The sequence below is a fragment of the Acanthaster planci genome, linkage group LG01 (assembly GCF_054643075.1).
Source record: "Acanthaster planci isolate LZ-2023a linkage group LG01, COTS_SCS, whole genome shotgun sequence".
NCBI classification, from domain to species: domain Eukaryota; kingdom Metazoa; phylum Echinodermata; class Asteroidea; order Valvatida; family Acanthasteridae; genus Acanthaster; species Acanthaster planci.
The window spans coordinates 33620413-33640398 of NC_141777.1; the positions used below are offsets into that span (position 1 = coordinate 33620413).

General features: G+C 42.3%; 1 protein-coding gene across 2 annotated transcripts; it reads left to right on the forward strand.

The window, feature by feature from the left end:
• Positions 1-1009: 1009 nt before the first annotated feature.
• LOC110987148 (uncharacterized) lies at positions 1010-14158 on the forward strand. Of its 2 annotated transcripts, none has more exons than XM_022249622.2 (4): positions 1010-1267; positions 8387-8936; positions 9798-10007; positions 10622-14158. In XM_022249622.2, exons 1-4 carry the CDS (start codon positions 1037-1039, stop codon positions 10831-10833), a joined length of 1203 nt encoding a protein of 400 aa, XP_022105314.2. In that variant the 5' UTR covers positions 1010-1036; the 3' UTR covers positions 10834-14158. The 2 variants fall into 2 exon arrangements, with proteins under 2 accessions (XP_022105314.2, XP_086990046.1); XM_087133920.1 differs by lacking the exon at positions 1010-1267 and adding an exon at positions 7365-7532.
• The last annotated feature ends 5828 nt before the right edge of the window (positions 14159-19986 follow it).

A 19986-nucleotide genomic window follows, 5' to 3' on the forward strand; every position in this document is an offset into this window, starting at 1 on the left:
GACACTTGATTTTATTTTAATTTTTTTCTGCGGGAGTCCATGTACGAGTCCAATAGGACATTCATAGTGAGCATTTGCCGACTTCAAAAACTGTGATTTTAAATAAACATCGATCGGTATCCAAAATCGAGACAGCGTGAATTTACAGCGCAATCTTTGTAGAACATGCTCCGCGTATCCTCGATATATTAACATTATTGCGTGTGTGGGTTTTGTGAACTAACGCTGAGAGTTTGCATGGACGAGAAACAAGTTGACTTTTGAACAATGCAGTGGTGTAGCCACGGGCGAGCAGGGGGCACGCCCCCACCCCACAAATTTCCGATTCCCCCTCCCACTTAAAAAAAAGATGAATGGATATTGAACAAGGTGAATAAATGCTTGCCCCAAACAAACCACACCCCTGAAAGCTGGTGCCCCCCATAACATGCCAGTGCCCCTTGTGCCCCCAGTAAAATCCTAGCTATGCCACTGGAACAATGGCTGTTTTTGTTTCTTTTTATTTTTTTAATAATTAAACATGGCTCCAACAAACTTTGTGCATAAAATCCATCCAAATTAGTAGGAACTACGGTTACAACATCAGAAGATAACGGCTCAGTGCATTGTTCACAGTAATTCATCAACCAAAGTTCGTATCAATGGGAGACACACCCATCATTGGTCATCAGTCAGTAAACATGTGGGCCGGGCCAAGACTGGGGTTTACTTTTGAACCGTGTGGTTCATACCATAGAACCCTAAACTTTCTCTAAGTGATTTGAAAAATTCAGTACGCGTGTTCATTAACTGCCTCCCGGAAATTGTGAAAAGAAACGGATGCTTAACGTGCTAAACGGCAAGGAAATTTCAGCTGATTTTCAAAGAAAGTCATTTTTTTCGTCTCTTTTCCCCTTTTTTCTCAGAATCGTTCACCGGTTGGCTACTCATGAGCTTTGCAGAAGACTGGTGTCGAGTTTACCCGCAACAGCTATACAATACAATCTACTCGTTTAGAAATCATAATGCACACGCTTTACAGGTACGTACAGTGTACATGTATCTATGCACGATGGCGGAAGGTTTGGGCCCTGTTCCGTTGCCCAAAAACAAGTCAAAGAATCGTAGTCTTGGATGGTTGACGATTAGAAGATCGCGGTCTAAGAACAAGTACAATCTGCAAAATGCTGTACCTCACGCTTGCCAGCATCCAGATGATCGTTCGGGGCAAGACTCGCTAGGCTACGTGGACGAAGATGACATCCCGAAGTTGGTTGAGAGACTTCGTGTAAGTCAGTGCAATGGGCATGGTGGGGTTGTAACCCATGTGCGTTTTACCATGTGTACGTGTACATATACATGAGTGGTTGCCGGTTGTCATCATGTAGGGCCTAGGCCTACACTGTAACCTGTCTTTCACTGCAAGCTGGTCCAAGCATCAGTCACTGGGAGAATTTTAAATGATAAATTCCGGGGCCCCGGCCAACATTTTTTGTAAGTGTTCATAAATCGTCCACCATTCACAACAAACGAATTCATTTAGGCCTGACCTTTAAAATCGTTTTCAGATTTCATGTGGATAAGAGTTTTATGGACATCACTAATTTTCCCTTGCGGTAGTTTATTAGCCACCAAAAAGTGAAATACATGTACATGTGTATGTCCTAAAAAGTCAATTTTAGCAGTGAAAATGTGGAAGTATTTACAAGGTACCAGTAGATAGAATAGAAAACATGATGTAGAATTTTCCAGACTAGTCTCTTAGGGTTTGTGCACAGGGTGTCCGTGATGTCCGTACATGGCACTCATTCCTTTCACATGATCTTTTATAAGAGGTTATGTAAATGTGACAGTGAAATATACTGCCACACTTTTTATCTGTTTGTTTCGAATTCTTCAGTGATCATAGTCTTGGACATTGAATGTGTTCAGGACTTACGGGGCAATTTCTGTGTTTGTTGCTGGAGGGTCTGCATTTCCAATAAAAGTTAGGGAAAAAACCGGGAATCTGAAACAAACTATCTGGTTTCTTTATCCTCCATGTAGGCCTACTTTGGAAATTTTATGCACTGCACCCCAAATCCATCATCATGCTTTTTTGGAAGTCATTGTTTCAGCCAAAAATAGCACCATCTGTGTCTGTTTGCTTTAAGAGAACTGTACAGACACCTTGTGTGGCTGTCCTGAACAGTTAACGAAATGCAAGGAATCAGTGCAAACTAGTTTTTGATACATATTAGCAGATTGGCCAGCTTGATCTAGAGTGTATGAGTTGAAACTCGATCAACAGAGATTTAACAAATGTTGACGGCATGGAAGTAGTTCCTTGTCTGGCCACCGTCATCATGGCCGTATTTGGTAGACCTTTTCCATAAGTCTGTGGGCCATTAGAAAACGCTGAGTATTTTCACAGAAAATTCTAATTGTTTTCACTCCTGAAGTAGTGTTTCTTTGTCAGATTGTTCCTTTTTTGGTAGTTCAGAGGAAGTATTAACATGATTAAGGAAGATAAAGTCACTGGTGGTGGGTACGGAACTTTCTGCTGTGATGTGGGGCACTCGTGTACATGGATGTAGTTTTTTTTTATTATTGAGGGATGCTGCCATGAATCCTGGAGGGTGTAAAGAACAAACATTCTTTGAACCAGCAATTGGCAGTTTTTGTACATGTATTTCGTGCCAGTTGATCAATAGATACAAGATGCACTCAGCAAACCTTGAATCCCAAATTGAAATGTGGCTATTTCGTAAACATCCCACAATCCATTCGTTGCTGTTCAAAATGTTAAGACTGTAGTATGGAGGATGAAAAGTGGTCATCTGTTTTTCTGCTATCAGAATAGAAAAGCAGATTTTACGTCTTTGTAACATGCAATTTTTGACGTTTCTACTTTTCTGCTACCTCAAAGGCAGAATGATCATTTTATTGTAATGCATTTTTCCACTTTTCTGCTTTTCTGCTACTACAAAAGTAGTTTTACTTTCCCTCTTTTTGATGGCCATCTGCTTTTTACCTGGCAAACAAGCAGGAAAGTGGATTGAACGTTTTGACAACAACCGTGAATTTAACTTTTCTGCTTTTGTGATACTGGAGAAATAGATTTTACATCTGCTTTTCTCTCCTCAATGGGCCGTGAATGGGGTCATGAACCTGTAGGTAATGACCATTTCCGCTCTGGAGAAGTGAAGACGTATAGAAACCAATGCTTAACCATGCCTTCTGCGGACCAATCCCATACGGCAGTATCAGTGTCCCTGTGAAGCAGAGCAAATAGCATCTCAAAGGAAATACAGTTTTATAGCTATTGACACACAAGCTTGCTTGGTCCAAGGAAAACATGTGAATCGTTCATTATAACAGATAGGATGGACTGTAATTGTTGGTTTATACGTCTTCAATCCCCAAGAAAGGAAGTGGTCATAACCTGAGGTTCACGACCCCCTTCACAGCCCTTGGAAGGCAGAAAAGCAGATGGCCACTTTTCGGTCGACTACTTAGTCTACATGTATGAAAAATTGCTCCTCCCGTATGAAAAAAAGGAAAAAAGTAGAATTCGCGGTTGTTGTCAAAACTTTCGATCCTAATTTCTGCCTGCTCGAAAGGAGAAAAACAGGTGGCCGCTTTTCGGCTGCTAGCGTACGAAGAAACAGTAAAATCTGCTTGTTTTGAAGCAGAAAAGCAGAAAAATGCATAACCAAACAATGTTTGTTCTACTTTTCGAGGTGGCAGAAAAGTAGAAAAGTCAAAATTGCATGTTACCAGAACATAAAATCTGCTTTTCTACCATTATGATAGCAAAAAAGCAGATTGCCACTTTTCGTCCTCCATAACTATAGCCATGTACATGTAAAAATGTATTTTCATAGGACAAAATGAAAAGTGGGAGGCAGGTTGCGATACAATTTTATTTTCAATAAATTCCTGGCTTAGGCCCACATGCTTTGACTCCATGAGTCAAAGCTTCAATAAAGGATCTGTCACTCAGCACAGGTAATTAGCAACACAGCAAATTTAGAACACTTATATTTGCATGCCAAGCATGACGTGGCTCTGAATTATTTCAAACATGCTACACATTCAGGTAATTACCTTATGCCAGGCATGTCATATCTCTCCTTTCTCAGTGTCATTAACAGTGCCTTTTTGTCCACAGAAAACATTTAGATTGGGTTATTTGTCTTTAAAACATGACTTTTGGACATGCTAGAAAAATCATTGGACAGCTGAATTTCAATTTGCAGTCCTGCACCAGTTGTCAAGCATTTTACCCGAATGTACCAAGTACAGTTGCTGTTTGCACAATCTGAAGCTGTTTCAACATCATCCCATGTGGTGTATACTGTCAATTTCATTGCACTTACGTTAACGGTAGTTGGCAATCCAAAGTCATGGAAATCTAGAACAATACACAACAAAGATTTCAAGGGCAACTGAGCCATTCTGGGATAAGCCTATATTGTGAGGATCTATCCCTGGCTCAATTGCTGGTGGCTTTTAACTACATGTACATGTACAATGTGGGTTCCAATAGAATACTTCTGGCTTGACCTGTTGTTAAACGTGGGGTGTGGGAGGGGTTCGCAAGCCTTTCTCTGTTGCATGTGTGAAAATACTGTAATTAAGTGCAGTTTGAGCATTCTTTGGGATTTACCCGAAATGTAATGATGTCACACTTTGCTTACATGTACACGTTTGGATGGTGGTTTAATGGACCATGTCCCACCACACTGCCTTGGAAAGCACAGTTGTAAAGAAAGCTTGACATCATTATAAATGTTATTGGACTATTAAAACAGAAATCCTGTCTAGGAATAAATTATGAAAAAGAAAGAAAGGCAACAAAGTTGTCAAAGTTCCCGAAAGCCCCCGGACAGGTGGACTGAAGCTAGTGACTTTTAACATCAGCCTTGCTGCAACAATGAATACCATTAAAGCCCGGCAGGCTGGCATTTTTTCCAACATTTGATTTTAAATGATAAATTCCTAAATGTTTAAATGAAAAGAACTTTCCTTTATGTGTAAAAGCGTTTTTACAAGCACATATATTACGTAACATTGAAGACATTTGCCTATTTCCTTAAATAACAATGCTACCCACAATGTCAGACTCATTTGATTGCATTAGTACCTGTACATACAGCACAACAGGAGCCTGGGCATGCTGGGTGGTCGATGGTAGGAACTACTAATTCCAAGGCAGCTCTAGAGCTTTAGTGTACAAGGCAATGGTACCCATACATTGTAAATGATACGTACAGTGCATGTACATACATACATGTACATGTAATGTGCTGTAAGTTGGGGTCTGTGTATGTAACCATGCCCTTCCCCCCCATGTCGTGGTGCTTACATTTTTTCTCCAAATCAAATGACACAGAAAACAAATTCAGTCTACTGTAGGTCATAAATTCAGTCCAGGTTTCATATTCCCTCAGTGCTTGACGATGAAATGTTCATACAGTCCAGTACTGTACATGCAACAGAGCATTCTGTCATGTACTCATAATCATTTAGTACTTGTACATATATGTAATGCTCTGTGCCCTTTGTGTGGTGTGTGCAAGGTATGCCTACTGGATGTATTCCCATGGTATGCAGGCATGCACAGGTGCATACACAAAAGATATGGGAATGCAAGCTTGGAACTGGTGCCCCTAACCCTTGACCCTGACATCAGTAGCATTGTCTGCTAGAAAATTGGGCTTCTCAGGGGAAGGTACATGTACTTGTAAATAGGCTACTGGTAGTACCGGTAACTGAGTTGTCCAGACTGTGGAAGCCAGCCCGGAGTTAGCATTTGATTGCAGTAGTGTACATATACATGTATGCTACTAGTACTGGCTATTTGTCCAAGGTATACATGTACATGTGCCTATTGGTGGAACCCATTCTGACACACCCCTTGAAATTTTGATTCTTGACTAATTTAACAACCACAAGTGAGGTGATACTGTGACCAGACTTGCATTTTGTCAGTTCCTAGGAATGTCCCCCATGACATTCAGAATGTTATAGACAGGCCTCGGGACAGTCCATTCACAAATTGCACACACTCAAGAGTGCAGTACTTACTTTGTACATGTATACATCACATATGAACTGCATTATTTGCTACTGGGAAAACATACATGTACCATGGCTCCATGCATGTACTGTGTAGAGGTCTTTCACTTCACGTGACGTAATGCAAGCCTACCCATGTCCAAGGAGGCGCATGCATTTTTGGAATCTGTGTATTTCTATTCATTTGCCTGAATGTTGTTGAGAGGTTTCGAAGGTGCACCGTTTAATTTCCACGCACATCCATGTTCTGGTATATAAAAGCTGAAGTATCAGAAGTCATGTGACTGAGTATTGATACATAATACACATATACAATGTACCTGCAGTAAGCACTTTTATTCACCTGGTGCTTGCAGAGAGTCAAGTAAGAGTGTGTGTGGATACAAGAGGTCAACATGAAGGCTCGATTATTTATCAAGGTCAGCTGGATTGCTATACAGTAATGTACAGGTTCAAAGCTACAGTATAGATGTAAAATATTTAATGTCCAACCATAACTTGACCATCTTTCCATGTGTATTGTGGGGGGCATTGTGCAGCTTTTTGTCACATTTCATTGATCAGCAATAATACGTTTGGGATCAAAGCTTAGTAGAAAATGGAGCACACTGTGGTTCCCTGATCAATTTCCCCCAAACAGTTGAATGCATCATCACCATGGGCCATTTCCTCATTCTGTAGGACTGAAAACTGTGGGTGGATTACTCACCTTACTAGTGTGAAGCAAATTCACACAGACTGTGGGCAGTGAAGCCTGAAAAGTTGCCATTATAACTGGAACACCACAGACTTGAAATTTACTGAGCTGTACTTCATGGGTAGGCTGTGAAACAGAAGTTGACCTGAGTTAACCTTGTACATGTATGTAGAACTGGGGAGCATCAGGGTCATGAAGATTTGAAAGATAGAGTAGACATGTTCACTGTTCAGGCAGCTGTTTTTCTGTTTTTGTTGGGTTGGGTGGTATTGCAGGGGTAGTTTTTTTTAAGACCGTATGCATGCACTCCATAGTTGTTAACAATTAGTAAATGAGATTGTGTAATCGGTATTTCTTGCTCTTTTGCTTTTCATTAAAATTCATTAAAAAAATGTTGTGCAGAAAATTCAGTAGCTGCGTGTAAATGTCAGAATCAAAGAAAATGTTCTAAAAAACAGCATCCACTCGGAGGGAAAACAAAAGATGAAGTGTGTTTACATTGCAACAATGGCGCCTTGGCTGGAATAAGCCTTTTGCGAGTTAACTTTGACCCAGATCTGGTACACAGAGTTCATTAATTCACATGAACATAACAACTTGAATTCTCCATACTAAAACCACTGTTGCTATACTTTGTGTTTCAGGACAAGCTTTTGCTTAGTTACATACATGTAAGAGATGCCTTGCAACAATACACTGTTTTCAATGGAGAAGAAGGGCACACAGGAACCAGTCCATTCCAGAGATGGCGGTTGCTATGCAAAAGCTTGCCCCGAATCACAATTTATTACCGGTATGTCTTTAGTCTGGGGAATTCAAATTGTTATGTTTATGTGCAATCAGATAACTCAGTGTATCACATTTCATTCAAATTTAACTCACAAATGGCTTATTTATCACACACGTGCACAGGATTGCATGCATTCGATGTGGAACGCGCCAAATGACATAACCAGTTTCTGTTAGAATGTGTAATCTTCCCATGTGTGCCGGGCAAAAAATTTCTTATCAGTCTGTTTCTTCTTTGGCCAGGAAAGTGTGTTCCAACTCAGGACTGACAGTGACATTGGACATGAATTCCTCTTTTCACGTTATTTTTTCATCTCTGTCAGAGATCCTTGAAAATGATCTTTTTCTTCATTTTACTACACGTACATGTACTTTGTGTTTGCATACCCCCACATGCAAGTATTTAAAAAAAAAATGTTTTAATGGTAACTGGTGGCTAGCAATTCTGAGGAAAACACCTGACATAGTAAGGACTTAATCCACAGGGTCAACCAGGTATGGTGAAAACATTTAAATTGGGGAAGGTTTCACACAGCATCGCACGTATTGCACATGATTCATTCATGGGAGAGATACTGATACAGTTGGCAAAAGGTCCTTGCAGCAGGTGTATTGGTGACAAACTGACAATAGGGACAATAAGAAATGGTGTAGAATGGTGTACGGGATACACACAACACATGTATGGAGCTTGGATAAAAATTGGGTGATTATATGACCGTTTAATGTGTGTCATTTCTGACCAGTGGTTCTGATTGTCTGGCATGCAAGCTGGTTGGACTTCAATTAATCAACCAAAGTCACTCTTGATTTCTGCAAGGCTTTTTACAGTCCGATCTCTTTGTTTGTCTTGGCCAGATGCTTGAGAGTGAACAGACCCCCTGTGACCCGGAGATCGTGATTACTACCCAGAAGCATCTCATCGATGCCTTGAGACGGGAGAATGGGGCACTTCGCCTGCTCCGGCATCAAGTGGAACTCCTGAGGAGAGAGAACACCAAACTCAAGAAAGAGGCCGAGAAGGCCCGGCCCAAGAAACTTGCTAACGGTGCCAAGGTGAAAAATGGGGTCCCCAATGGGGACGTCTCAGAGACCGACATGCTGGAGGACAAAGACGAGGACTCGGGAGACATTGCCACGCTCAAGTTGGAGAATGAGAGGCTGAGGAAGAGCAACGACCAGCTGCAGAACTGCCTTGACGAGCACAAGAGGCAGACTAACGAACTGACCAATGGGGAAGCCGATGGACACGAGGCGAGCAATGGGATTGCAAAGGAGGGCGGGACCAATGGTCAGAGTGGGAGGCAGTCACCAAGGAATGCCGGAGAGAATGGGAAGAAGTCAAGACCAGTGCTGATGAAGGGAAATGATAATGGAGCAGGGACGAGCGGAACCAGTTTGGTCTCAGGTATTACTTTAGGAGTACTGGGCATTGATGGAAAACTCCTGTACAGAATAGTGCAGTTGGGATCACACAAAGGGGTGCAGTTCGTATCTGACTCACCGGTCTCTCTGTAATACTGGAAGTCCACATTACCACTTTACATGCATGTACGTGTATAGCATGTAATGTCTTAGCCAGGCTGCTTTAACAGTTTTATTCTAAAATGTGTCTACCTGCTTTCTCATTGTACAGGGTAGTTTCTCATGTGGGAGTTCAGAGTAAATTCACGCAGGATTTCTATCAATAACCATCTATAATTTTCCAAAACCCAACTACATTGTACATAAGAACCCAATGCCACATTAGTTGTACTTGAACTTCAAAGAGGCTTTGAGACCCATAGAATTCAATTTGCCTTCATTAGTCCTTTGAAACCCAAGAGGTCTGTAGACACTGAAGTCAAGTCTTAACCCAAACAGTCCTTAGTCCTTCTCCTTTTGGAGGATTGGACTCTGTCAGGGTTAACTATTTACATGCACTTCTTTATGAGAGGGCTAATCATCCTTAATTGCTGCTGCAAAGGGCAAAATTACATGTACAAGTACAATGTGGTATGGCCAAACGTATGTAGGTATGATTTGTAGATGGCCACCAAATGATGCGTAACTAACCACAGAGGTCAGAGATGGAAAGTGTTTATTTTTGTGGAGGAGAACTGGGAGAATAAACCCTGTGGCAGAGGAGAGAATTAACAACTCTACTCACATGTGGGCCAGAAAGTGAACCCAGACCTCCATGTGCAAGGCAGGTGCTTTACCCACTACTCCCTGTGTCAAAAGAGTTTATTGCCACCTTGTCGTGTTTGTCCTTGATTGTCCTCTGCAGTGAACTGTCTCCGCAAGTCGGACGGCAACTTCCACGACTGCGACGAAATCTTGGAGGAGCGCCTCAAGTCCCACATGGCTGCCAAGGGGGTTGACCTGGTCTTTAAGGAGTGGTCCCCAGGCCGTGATCACCATATGGTCACCCTGGTATTCTGTCTGGCCTCCAACGATGTGGCTCAGAATATCGCCAAGGCTCTGGATGGCGTCAGTAGTAAGTTCATGTTTGTAGAAAGTTGAAAATCTTCTCTGTGAACTCCTGCTCTCTGAAATAGGCCATGCAAGGTGTGTCAAAACTACAAGGAAATACTGTCCTGTTGGATTTTCTTCAAATAATGGAAAAGGTCTCAATTGTATATTTGCCAGTGTGAGGAACTTACTTTTAATTAGTTTAGTATTAGAATGACTTTAAAATTGCCAAAAAATTGTGTTGAATACCAAGCAATCCCATAGTTCTCATAAAAGGGCATTGAACCCTCCACTGGGCATTTTTCAGTTTTTTGTATAACTGTTCATTTTAAAAATGTTTTTCCATTGTCATATACATGTAAGAGCAAAGTGGTGTTAAAATGGTGCTAAAACAGATTTGAAGAACAGAATTGCATGTTGTTTGCCCAATACGGACACTTATTGGAATCATTTGAGAAGTTATAGAACTTTTTTTACTGGTAGAAGAACAAAGAAAAAGAACTTTGAAACTTGAGAACATTTCTTAGGTTAACAAGCAGTGCTAAGGATTGATGGAGGTTACTTCTTTCAAGTTTCCTTGATGTCCCAGGTCTGGAACGTTGTCTTTTACATTTTATTTTGTTACTTGTTTCCCCACAGGTGATGCAGAGGTTATTCTGGTGGTCTTCCACACAGCCAGCCAGGAGTCCACGAGGAAGGACCCGGAGACTGAGTCCTTGAACCTGTCCTCCCTCTCCAACGCCTGTCTGGTGGTGGACGTCTTCTTCAGCAAGCGAGACAGCCTCTACCGCTGCAACCAGAACAACCGAGCCATGTCCCGGCTGTTGCACCTGTTTGAGGTTATCTGCTAAGGCTCGAGGTCAGTGCTCCAGAAGCCGTCGGTGAGGGTCTTGGATCTCTAACCTGTTGCTTTATGCTGTTTGCGGGGAAAAACCGATTCTGACCAGTTGGGTTTGTGACAGTAAAGCACCAGCAATGTGTTTATATATTTGCATACATTGGCTTTAAGCATTAATATACATGTACAAGCAGGCTTGATATTGTCATGAACTTATCTGTTTGTTGCAATGCTGCACATCCTGGTGGTGAAAGCACTTAACTTTCCACTTTAGGGCACCCATTGTTGGAGTCAAAATGACAGAATGATGATAAAGGGCACCCACAATGCACATAGATCAAAAGCATTCTGTAAATAGCGCCCCCATGCATAGAGTGGATGACACTTGTTTTGCCCACTTGTCCATCCCAACTCATCACCAGAGGTCAGTTGGATGGCTGAACAAAATGGCACTAAGTACTGTATATTTCCCAGAGTAAGCCATTGCTGCATTTGTATTTAAACAAAGTATTCGGCACAGTTGGCGTGACAATTCCTGCACTTGCCTCATGTTGGTGCCTCTGGGATGTAAGAATGCCATGCTTTAACATGCATGTTTACTTGTACATGTACAGATGGTTTAGCATGTGCACAATTCGGGGGCACAGCACACACTGCTGATTCCTCTCAGAATGGCCTGTTGTCTTGTGGGGCACACTGGCTGCCAAGTTAAACCATTTACCTCATCGGCCTCTCTATTTGCCAGCAGGGGAGAGGGTGTTGGGTACAGAGCAGATGTGCTTCTCCGGTGAGAACATTTTGTGTGCCTACACGCGTATGTACATGTACTTATAGTTATGGTGGGGAAGCTGGTCTCCTCAAACTCATGCATCAAAGCTTCAGTCTCCATGCTAGTGCACATGTTGGAGGCTCCGCACAGATTTCTTTTCTGTGATAGTCAGTTCCACTTTGAACAGTCCAGTGTTGATCTGTTGTAAGAGAGGAGTACTGATCTTGTTATAGCTGACTTCACATTGCAAGACATTAATCAGTATTCACCATGTTTTCTTGTTTTCCTACGAATAGTGCTGCTTTTCTATTTTATACATTTACATACTAGTATCTATGCTCATGTACTCAGTAGCAAAAGAATGACTACTTTTCTGAACCAGTACAATTTCTTACCTGTAGTCAAAGTAAAGAGTATTTTTCAAGCTCTTGGTTTGAGAAGATGTGTAAATATTGTTACCTTTAATACATGCAAGTAGTCAAGTTGCTAATAAGACAATTATGAATATGTATACAACAGTGTATAAAGAGTGAATAGATTTCCAAGTGTTATGGCAGTTGCTGGTTGCACCACAGATTCAAAATTATCCTTTTGACAACAAAATATGCCATAGAGCTATATTTAATTACTAGAGTGCTAACCTCTCATTCGCCACGTGAATAAAATTTGGGGCCGTCCTGGGCGCAGACATTTTGAATCCATGTGCATACTTGTAGAATAGTCGAAATCAGATAGGATGAATATCGAATTATGTACAATGCGGATGCAATGGGCATCAGCAAAATTATCTGCAGCGCATACACGCACGCGTTTGCCTTGTTTATGCAGAGCAAAATGAAACACTCATTTACTGATTGTGTGGTTATTTGCAGATTAGCTTTGATGTATAGTTGTAGAATACAGAAGCAGATATGTAAATAAGGCTTACAAAAGCCTTAAAAAATTCCAAGTTTTCCATAGGTTTGTGTACAAACATGGATGAGCCTAGCAGGCATCACTTTGTTCAAGAGCCATCGCTCTAGTTTTATATATAGCTCTGTGGTTACAGCATTATCGGTGGATATCACTTTTAAACAGATTGTTAAGAATCAACCCTTGTTGTTTATATCGTGCAACTCACATCAATCGTTGCTTGTAGGAAAATTCAATGAGGTTCTTTCATAGACATGCTGGCCAATTACATATTAATGACACTCTCCGATCACATTTCATCTTCCACCTTGGCTGGCATTAGCTCGTCTGTATGACTTGCAGTAAATGAAAGCCCATAAAGCAAGGGTGAAATTGAGGAAAATGGGTTCGAGAGGAGGAACTGACGAACTGTGACAGTTATACAATATGCATGTATGTCTCCTGATGCAGGTCGACACATAAAGAGTATGTGCTTCCACTTAGTTTCACATACAAAGGCAACTCATTGCTTAGTGCCTGGGTCTTGGTAGAGACCGACCGCACTCGCTAAATCATGTGACCTCCAGTGGGTATCATTTCCATAGCAAAGTGTGTTTTGAGTGGTTTTTTTTACAAAAAATATTGAGTGTTTTTACAAACAATAAAGCCGATTTACGGTATAGTACCCAGCTCATCAGTTAGTCCGAGTACCGTGCCTACCGTCGGCTTCAGTGTTGGTAGATGATACTTATGAAACACTTTGCTTGTGGTGGATGCTGTGTTAGTTGCTATTAAATACCCACATTAGGTCACTTGACTTACCGGGCGCAATCAGCCTACCTGTATTTGTGTTTGTTTTCCTGGTTGTATTGGGAAAAACACGGGCCCTGATGCCGTGTGACAAAATATTCGAGTGCACATTGCGTGAAATAATGTTACTGTAAATAAAACCAGTTCAATGTAAAATACCAGTGTTTCGTTTTGTACCTAACACTGCTCATTTAATGTTTTAAACTAAGAAAATTGCTTAAAGGTTGAAATGTTGCCAAACTGCAGTTCATAATGAACTTTTCTTTTACTCTTATCTGAGGTTTTTTTATTTGTTCAGCTCTAATTTTCACTATTTTTCATTATGACACTTTGAAAGACTTTGTCTCCATGTTTTCAAAGATTTTTTAGTTACATGAATGCTTTATGCTTTTAATCTACTGTAGGGTGTTAAGGGACAAACTGAAACTATATTTATCGATTATCCTACTTTATTTTTCAGTGCATTTTAATCGTCCTTGCTAGTTTGTCTGAATATTTTTTCGTATTGTATTCAGTTCATTTCCCCATCAAAAGGCAGTTTTATGAAGCTTCTTTGGTGTTTTCTTTTACAAGTTGGTGTCTGGCTGTGGCTGACGTGTAACAATTCATCATGACATATGTAAAAAATATTTCTCTCTCTTCTGGTCTTTGAAGAGTTTTATAGCAAAGAAGCACAAATGACCGACGGTATATTATGGTTTAGTAGTCATTTTTGTACCTTCAATCAGTCTGGACCGTGACAGTCTAGTTATTCCCTGTGAAATGCTTTGCTGTAAGAAGGAAATACATGTACTTGTTTTGCATCGTTACCATACAAATGAACAATGGAGGTTGTAGATTAAATCCGTGATAAATAAGCATATTGAAAGTGTTGTCCATATTGAAGTTGTGCCTTATTACAATAGAGGGATTTCACATTAGCGCCGTCTGCGCATATTTGCATCGGAATCGGGGGTCCATGTGTTGAAATTAATCGCGCGCACCCGCGGAGTTCACACAGTACATGCAATTTCAGGTTCGTAAGTGTGACGCCACTTCAGTTTAAGCCACGCCCACTGCACAAGGTACACGACCATCGCAGGTACGTTAGTTCGCGGTAAATCGCGGTTATTTTTTCTTGTGATTTTACGTGTCGAGTCATCCTGAAAGACTCTTCCACAAAAATTTTCAGCCTGAAAAGTCTGAATTTAACAAACATGTACCTTTATGAATTTTGTGTCTCTACTCCTTACTTTCAATCGTCTGATCGTATTAAGAATTGAAGCCAACACATACAGCCTCGTTTTCAAACGTGGAAGTGCGCAGATCGACGCTAAAGGCGTCGTATTGGGATCCCTCTATGGAACTCCCTAAAACGACACCATGCGTCGGAACATGTACATTTTTATACTTGTGCGCAATACGTTGTACATATAGACCGTTTCTATATATTGTATACAGACAGTTTCAGAATGGGTGAATTTGAACTACAGAATACTGCAGTACCCGCAGTTCTTTGTGCTCAACCTTTTGTGCCAACAAAAGGACAAATATGCAAAATATTGCAAATGTGAAAGGGGGCAAGTTGCAACCAGAAATTCCCTTTTTTTGTTAATAGGGGAATTTTCCCGCATTTTTGAGATTTCGCAACATGAACAATTACACCTGTAAAGTGAAACTGCAAGCCTGCCAGTGATCTGCATAATAATATAGCTTAACATCACTTGGAGGAATAGTTATTGAAGCTTACTAATTGGCGTGACCCTTGCCCTATGCTGAAGGGAAACATGCACATGAATGTGATATATTTATTATTTTTTCTCAAGGCTTTTTCCATTTTGGATCTTGTCATATTTTCGGCAAACTTTTTTTGGGAAAGGAATAAATTTAACAATGCGAAGATGCATAGTTTCTTCATGATTGACGGAATTTCGCTTTGCAATCTCCATGTTGTACCTTTTAGAATATGTACCTTTTACCCGAAAAACGAGGATAAAATGGACGCATGTACATTGTTTATCGCACTTGCAACTGATTTGTAGTTTTGAGAAATGGAAGAAACTCGTACGAACCCAAACCAAAATTTCCACCTTGGGATACAACGTAAATGTAGCTCCTACGTTGTACAAGTTTGTGCAATTTGATTGAAGTCAAAACGGTCATAAAGCGATACGGGAATGCACGATGTCTACATTTCATTTTAGTGTGTTAACACCGGTTTTTGTTACTCTTTGTTTAGCAGATATTATGTGACAACGTCCCTTTGAGATATCTTTGCTTTTGATTACAGGTTAATTGGTAATAAATATTCGAAAACATACTCGACAAAAGTGCTTTAACTATTTGAAAATCCTCTCTATTACTGAAGATGTTGACTTGTCTTAGAATGCTATAATTTCTCATGTTTCGCACTGTAATGCAAAGGTTTGCGGTGTACCACATTCGTGAAACTCCTCTCTGAGTACCTGACCCGTGCATGTAAAGAGGATTTACTCGTGACAACAGATCTGGCGGCTGTCGCACCCCGAGCGCTTGATGAGGACGTCAGTGCCATCTTCGAGCATTTCGTACGGGTCTCCGTCCTTGCTACATCCTTGCTTGACGCCATGAACATCCCCTATCAGGGAGTCAAGTCCAAACTATACAGTCCGCTTAACCGGTGACATCGCAAACCGCTTAGGCTTCATCACCAACCTCGAGAAGTCAAATCTCGCCCCGACTCAACGCCCAACTTATCCGGGGGCGATTATCGACCTATCGGAATAGTCTCACCCACACCCAAACGCATCAACAATCTGTTGAATGCGTAAGAGTGCTCGCCTCCGAACAGTCGGCTCCTGCCTGTGCCTGGCTCCGTCTTCTAGATTGATGACCATGATGGTGGACCTCATCTCACTCTGCAGGCTCGGCATGCAGCAGTTGCAACTTCATATCCTGGCCTTCTACCACCCGAAATGGGACTCAATCGACCTTCATCTTCAAACCGACCTCGTTCGTCCCCATTTCCAGTGGTGGCTGGCATGGGGACACCTCTCTTCCGGAGTCTCCTTCCCCAGAGCAAGCCCGGATGTGGCCCAGACACGTTCTCATATGTTCGGACTCCACCGTAGTGTCTTACATCAACCAACAAGGGAGCACACACGCTCCCCACCTCTGCCTCCTGGCCAGACAGATACTCCTGTGGGCCTAGAACCTCGACATCGACCTCCAGGCGGCCAAAATTCCCGGTGTCGACAACTCCATCGCGGACACCTTCTCTAGAGGCAAGATGCCCCCGACGGAATGGACCCTTCACTTCAGCGTGGTCGAGCAAAATCTTCGCCGAAGTGAAAAAACCAAACATCGTTTTGGGAGAGAATGTCAAGCTGTCGGTGTTCTGCACTAGATTCTATCGCCCACAAGCCTGGGCAACAAATGCTCTCCAAATCAACTGGGAAGGGCTGCTGACCTACGTATCCCCCAATATCACTCATACTGACGGTGCCTTTTAAGATCGAACGAGAGCGATGTCGAGTACTTCTCATCACCCCCTACTGGCCACGCAACCCTGGTTCCCTCGAATAACCAGACTACTCGTCCGAACGCCGATTGTCTTTCCCACCAGACCGGATCTACTTCACCGACCGAAGTCCGGTGTTCTCTACCCTCATCCGGCGTCTCTATATCTGACCCACTGGCCATTGTCAAACGATCCTTCCGCTCCGCAGGACCTTCTGAGGATGCTGCCGAGATGGCATAAAGGAGCCGACGTCAATATACGAACAACATCTACGACTTAAGACTACGACATTTTACTTCATGGTGTGCGGAGCGAAATCTTTCTCCAACCCGAAGTTTCTGTGACTGTAGTAGCCGACTTCTTCATCCATCTGTTTAAGTCAGGTTTACAGGTCTTGACCATCCGCAACTACCGTTCAGCCATCGCAGCTATGCATAATGGCTTCCCAGATGGTTTGACATTGTTTGATAATGGCGTCCTTAGACACCTCCTCCAGGGAATGTTCCATGAGTGTCCCCCTACCAAGAGACTTTTTTCCACCTGGGACTTGTCAGCCGTTCTTCAACTGCTGACCAGTCCCCCATTCGAGTCACTCAGCGAAGCACCACTACTCATCTTGACGGTGAATCTAGCCTTCCTACTGGTAGTTACTACCCCACGACGAGGCTATTGAATACCTACCCCAAACAGTCGACTCCCTCCAATCCTCCCCACTTTTGACTCAGACGATTTCTACACCGAAAAAGAAGGACTTGGCGGCCGCTCCGCTATGCATCATTGGCCTAGAGGGCGCACTATGATTGATCAAGATTTTAGCGAATATAATCAGACGCAGAGGAAATTTGCATATTTGGCGACTGTTTGGTGTAGGTTTGTAATAGCAGACCTCACCCGCACTTAAAATGTAGGAGGATTTTGCATTGAATGTCAGTGTTATTAGACACAAAATAAAACCCAATTTCAGATATTTAAAAATTAATTTATCCAAACAGGTTTGAGTGTTTTTATTTGCCTTGTTTTGCTATTTGTCACTGCAGTTATAGTGTTTTTTATTAATAATTATTGACATTAAGCACGCTAGAGTTGGCTCACGTTTGTTGGTTTTGGCTTCTTTGTTTTGACCACAGTGTGTTTTTCATACCCGGTGGGCAAACTTTAAGCCGAAACCCTTTATTATTATTATTATTACTATTTTATTTATTTCCTGTAATGACACCGAGGATTCCTCAAAAGTGCCCAATAGCTCGCAAGCCTGAAGAAACCCAGGGACAATGAGAAGCTGTTACAGATTTAAAGGTGGAAGAAACAACTCAGAGGAATATTCTAGGTGAAACCCAAGGACTCAAGTAGGGACTGAAAACCCACTCCATACGTGGACCGAGTTAGGAATCGAACCTCAAGCAGACGTGGAAGGCAAGGAAAGAACCATTACGCTAATCCGATTTACACTCCATCCCAGTGAAAATTTCATATTTCCCAAGTCACGGCTAAAAATCCCAGCCCCTTAAATCCCCATGACATTTAAACACGTTCTTTACCACGTCCTCAAAAATCGGGAGAGCGTGGCCAAACGTGGTGAGATCTTGTACATCGTAGGAATTTGAGCACGTTCAAATTAACGAAGCAGGGTCGTAGTGGTATCAAATCGCAGTGACAGCGTATTAACTGTCTAGTAAAAACAGCATACACGCAGTCTTGGCGTATCAACAACGTAGTAGGATCTATATAGACGTAGGATACAGGCGAAGCTCGATCCAGAAGAATTTTATGACGTTCCCGTCAGAGAACTAATTGGGTGCACTGTTTCGGCCAATTTACAAAGGGAATGATTGGAAGTATGACGGCAGGTTGCTATACCGCATACGTTATACAGCAACATGCATTCATACCATGATCTGTTAATGGTTGTAGTAGGCCTACAATCGTCTTGAAATCTGTTTTTTTTTTATCATGATTATTATCTGATTGCATCTTAGAAGAGTCCAGGACTCGCTCTCAGTTTAGTTGTGCCGAGATTGTGATGCGAACTTAACACACGCGCCGACAACGCAGTAACAACCCAGCACGATCTTGAAAGAACAATGTTTCATCCAATTTTCCGAGTTTCATCCCGTCTTAGCTATGTTTAAATAAAATGTTTAACGTAGCGGGGTCTTCCTGGTTGTCCTTGGAGTGCGATGGGACCTTACCACATCAGATCGATCCCAGACCAACTTCTGTTGAAACAAAATTTGTCAAAGAAGCTAGGCGTAAACAGGGGTCCAATGAGCCATGTGCGAGTTAAATTTGAATAAAATCTGGTACACTGAGTAATTTGATTGCACAGAAACGAAAAATTTTTAATTCCCCAGACCTGTAACATAATCAAATCACGCTTTGTTTACAAGTGTGCTTTAGATGGGATTTCAAGCTATTCATGGTGACAGACAACTAAGATGGAAAGCTTGCGGTAAACACCATGCAGTATCTCTTTTTTGAGTCTGTGTGGTTCTGATAAGAACCGGAGAGGCTCAACGTTTCGGACAGTGTGCTCTGTCCGTTGTCAGGAGACTGAAGAGATGCCGACAGGGAGTGGGGCTTATATGCTGGTTGGAGGTACTGGAGTGTGATGGATCCTGCTGTGTGGTCAGGTGGAACGGTGGATCCTCCTGGGTACTGATGCATGTAAGTTGGTGATGGGCTGTGGTGGGGGAAGGTGGCCTGGGTATAGGAGACCCTGGGCGGGGGGGGGGAGTCTTAGGGTATAGAGGACCTATCGGACCGGGAGGTGAGGAGGGGCTGCCAGATTCTTCCCAGTTGATGGTGTGGTCTTCGGCGTGGGAATGTTTGATGATGGCTGACTTCTCATATTCCCCCTTTTTGCCATGCGCTCTGTGTTCTTTGATCCTGGTAGGAAGGCCCCTACCAGTCTCTCCGATGTACACTTTACGGCAGCTACCGTGAACTTCGAAGAGACCCCACGGCAGCCACCGAGAGAAATTTTATATAACAGGTTTTGCCCTTACCCAACGTATATTAATAAGCACTGTATGCTCAGTGCTTGTCCGAGAGCTTGCGAAAAAAACCTCACAAGCTTACTCGGGTGGGACTCGAACCCACGACCTCCTGCTTACTAGTGCAGATGTCTTAACCACTCGACCACCGAGCTTGCCGGGGTCGGCTGGCCGGTCCGAGTCAAATGAAGCAGTGGGTACCGGGTTAGCTTGTGAGGTTTTTTC

Excerpts from the sequence above, each read along its gene's own strand:
- LOC110987148 (XM_022249622.2), top strand. The coding sequence starts at position 1,037 with ATGTATCTATGCACGATGGCGGAAGGTTTGGGCCCTGTTCCGTTGCCC. Across the intron at positions 1,268-8,386 it reads AGTTGGTTGAGAGACTTCGT|ATGCTTGAGAGTGAACAGAC; the intron begins GTAAGTCAGTGC and ends TGTCTTGGCCAG. Across the intron at positions 10,008-10,621 it reads GGCTCTGGATGGCGTCAGTA|GTGATGCAGAGGTTATTCTG; the intron begins GTAAGTTCATGT and ends GTTTCCCCACAG.